Source organism: Rutidosis leptorrhynchoides, chromosome 1, assembly GCF_046630445.1.
Source record: "Rutidosis leptorrhynchoides isolate AG116_Rl617_1_P2 chromosome 1, CSIRO_AGI_Rlap_v1, whole genome shotgun sequence".
In the NCBI taxonomy this organism is placed as follows: domain Eukaryota; kingdom Viridiplantae; phylum Streptophyta; class Magnoliopsida; order Asterales; family Asteraceae; genus Rutidosis; species Rutidosis leptorrhynchoides.
This window is the reverse complement of record NC_092333.1, coordinates 714,818,242-714,821,291: the sequence shown is the minus strand read 5'-3', so window position 1 is coordinate 714,821,291 and position 3,050 is coordinate 714,818,242. Positions and strand designations below refer to the sequence as shown.

At 32.7% G+C, this 3,050-nt stretch overlaps 2 protein-coding genes across 2 annotated transcripts; both read left to right on the top strand.

Annotated features, from left to right (window-relative positions):
* Positions 1-596: 596 nt before the first annotated feature.
* On the top strand, positions 597-1,505 carry LOC139854378 (protein FAR1-RELATED SEQUENCE 5-like). The gene is made up of 3 exons (XM_071843685.1): positions 597-943; positions 1,061-1,319; positions 1,407-1,505. The coding sequence occupies exons 1-3, from the start codon at positions 597-599 to the stop codon at positions 1,503-1,505; spliced, it is 705 nt and encodes a 234-aa protein (XP_071699786.1).
* Positions 1,506-1,574: 69 nt separating this feature from the next.
* Positions 1,575-2,759, top strand: LOC139854374 (protein FAR1-RELATED SEQUENCE 5-like). Its single transcript, XM_071843682.1, has 2 exons — positions 1,575-1,976; positions 2,091-2,759. Exons 1-2 carry the CDS (start codon positions 1,575-1,577, stop codon positions 2,757-2,759), a joined length of 1,071 nt encoding a protein of 356 aa, XP_071699783.1.
* The last annotated feature ends 291 nt before the right edge of the window (positions 2,760-3,050 follow it).

Below are 3,050 nucleotides of genomic sequence, written 5' to 3'. Positions count from 1 at the left end.
TTTGTATTTTTAGGTTCTGGAGCAATTGTTGAACAACTTGATATTTCTTCAATAATTAGAGAAAGTGTTGATGGTTCACAAGAATATTTACCTGTTGTTCCTGATCATTTGAAACCTGTTATTGGTACTTTCTTTTAATCGTATGATGCATGTCAGTTGTTTTATGAGTCCTATGGCGAGGCTGGTGGATTTGATACTAAAAGATCTTCGCAAAATAGAAATGCACCTGGGATTGATATTTACAAGGTTTTTTGTTGTAATAGATCCGGTACTTCTAGGCATCTCGCTTATGATTCTCTTGTAGATTTTAATATACCTATTGTTAAAGATTCAGTTGAAGGTGGTGTGGAAGGTGATGTTGAAGGTGACTCAGAAGTTGATGTTGATGGTAATAGTGAATCTAATGTTGAACTTTCTAAAGCTGATAAAAGGAAGAAAAGAAAGAAGGAAAAAAACCTCTTATTCGTAAAGTTTCCACAATCAAGACTGGTTGTTCTGCATCTCTTAGATGTAAGTTAGTTGGTGATAAGGTGATGATTTGGAAGTTCTATGAAGGTCACAATCATAAGTTAGTTTCTGTAGGTAATAGACAGCAAATGAAGATAAACAGAAGGATTGTTTTAGACGATGCGCAAATGTTGTTTGATTTAAATACTAAATCTAATGTTGGTGCTACTACAGCTTATAACATTATCTCAGATCTTAATGGTGGTTTTAGTCTGGTTGGTCCTTCTTCTGTTGATTTTCAAAACTTTAGGCGTGACATGAATCGGTATGTAGGTGAAAGTGATGCACACATTTTTATAGAGAATCTTCTTCGGAAGCAAGAAGTTTTACCAAACTTCACTTGCGAGTATAAATGTGGTAATGATGGTACTTTACTTGGAGTATTTTGGTCTGATTATGTCTCTAAAGTTAATTATCAAGAGTTTGGTGATATCGTGTCTTTTGATGCAACTTACAAGACAAACGTAAGTCTTTACTTTTGTTTTTATTAATTTATTCTGTTAACATTCAACGTGTGTAATATTATTATTAATTATGTTAAATTGTATTTCAGGTACAAGATGGTGTTTGTTCCTCTTACTGGAATTGATAATCATAAGAAACTTGTGTATTTTGGTGCTGCTCTACTTACTGGTGAAAGTATTGAAACGTTTAACTGGTTTCTAGACTGTTTCTTGAAAACTTTTGAGAATGAACCTTCATTAGTTGTCACCGATCATGATCCTGCAATGAAAGAGACTATTGATTTGAAATTTAAACATGCAAAACACCGATTGTGCATGTGGCATATAAGTTCCAAGCTGCGTGATAAGGTTTTATGTTTTTAACTTTTTGTTTTCTTACTTTTTATTACTTGCCTTTTTTTCAACTTTTTTTATGTTAGTTTTATATTTTTTTAGGTTGGCCACGAATTGTATGATACTCCTAATTTTAAGGATCGTATGAATTTAATTTTCTGGAATCAGCAACAAACACCTGAAAAGTTTGAGACTCGTTGAAAATCATTGATTGATGACTATAAATTGCATGAAGTTAGATGGTTCAATGACATGTACAAAATTAAAGAAATGCGGGTACCATGCTTCTTCATGGATACCCCTATGAATGCTTTGATGAGAAGTTCTTCACTTTCAGAGAGTGAGAATGCATTTTTCAGTAAATGCAAGAATAGATGTTCTACTTTAGTTGATTTTTATTCAAGGTTTGAGGCGACAAAGGAAAGGCAAAGACATACTAATCGTCTTCTTGAATATAAAATGGAGAACAAATTGGTTAAACTTGCAACAACTCGGCGCATTGAGAAACATGCTAGGGATATATATACCCCTAGTGTTTTTTTACTTATTCAAGATGAAATCTGCAGATCTTCCTCTTCATTCTATCAAACAAATTCTAGAGTTGAAGGAGATAAGCTAATTTGTGTAATTCAAGAAAAGTTTCCTGAACCACGTCCTAAGTGGGATTACGATGTAAGTATACAATATTTTCAACTTTTTATGTTTGTTTTAATATAATTATCTGTGATGCATGTTTTGCTGTTTAAATTATTTTTAAATGTTTGCATTCCAATTTTTGTTTTCCAGGTTGAATTTAATGAGAAGACATTTGAATGTGATTGCTCGTGTTTGTTGTTTGTACGTGAAGGACGTTTGTGTCGTCATGTTTTCGTTGTTTATTATATAAATGAAGTTCATGCTATTCCTGATCGATATATTCTGAAGAGATGGTCAAAGGGAGCGTCTGAAGTATTCAATTCCATAGCTTCTGAGTTAAATCCATTTGTTGCATCTTATAGGGTTAAGAAAGAGCTGCTCAATAAATTTAGAAAAGCACTCTTTTTCTTGAAGGATGATACTGAAAAACTTGAGCTGTTAAGAGACAAGTTTGATGTGTTTATTAGTGAATTTTTTAATACGAATGATGATACAGCGCCTTCTAGATTTGCTACAATTGAGCAGTTGTATGGTTTCCCTAGGCATGCTCTTGCTAATGTTCATGGTCCAAAGGGCGTGCGTAACAAAGGTGAGAGAAGTAACAAAGGTGAGAGTAGTAACAAGAGATACTTACCTACTGTTGAGAGAAATGGTAAGAAGCAGAGGGCATGCAAAAAATGTGGTATTCTTGGTCATAATAGGAGAAGTTGTGACAAAAGAAATGCTGGTAAACAAAAGATGAAGCTTGTTGATGAAGATGACGAAGACTATGACGCGATGGATGAACAACATGAAGAAGTTGGTGAATCTCAAGATTGATTGTTTATTGTTTTTTTATCCTTAATTTTTACATGTTTTAGACTACGTGTTATTAAAGATCATACCATTACTTACATTGAATGTTTTAAGTTTTTCAGACTCAAATGTGTTTATGTTTTAGATCGAGTATTATTGCATCTCATATGTTTACTTATACCAACAGTTATTATGTCATCATGCTTAATACTTAATGTTCAATTCATGCTTAAAACATAATATGCAATGTATGTAATGTTAGCATGTATTAAGTTTACTTAATACACAATATTCAATGTATGTAATGTTAGTATG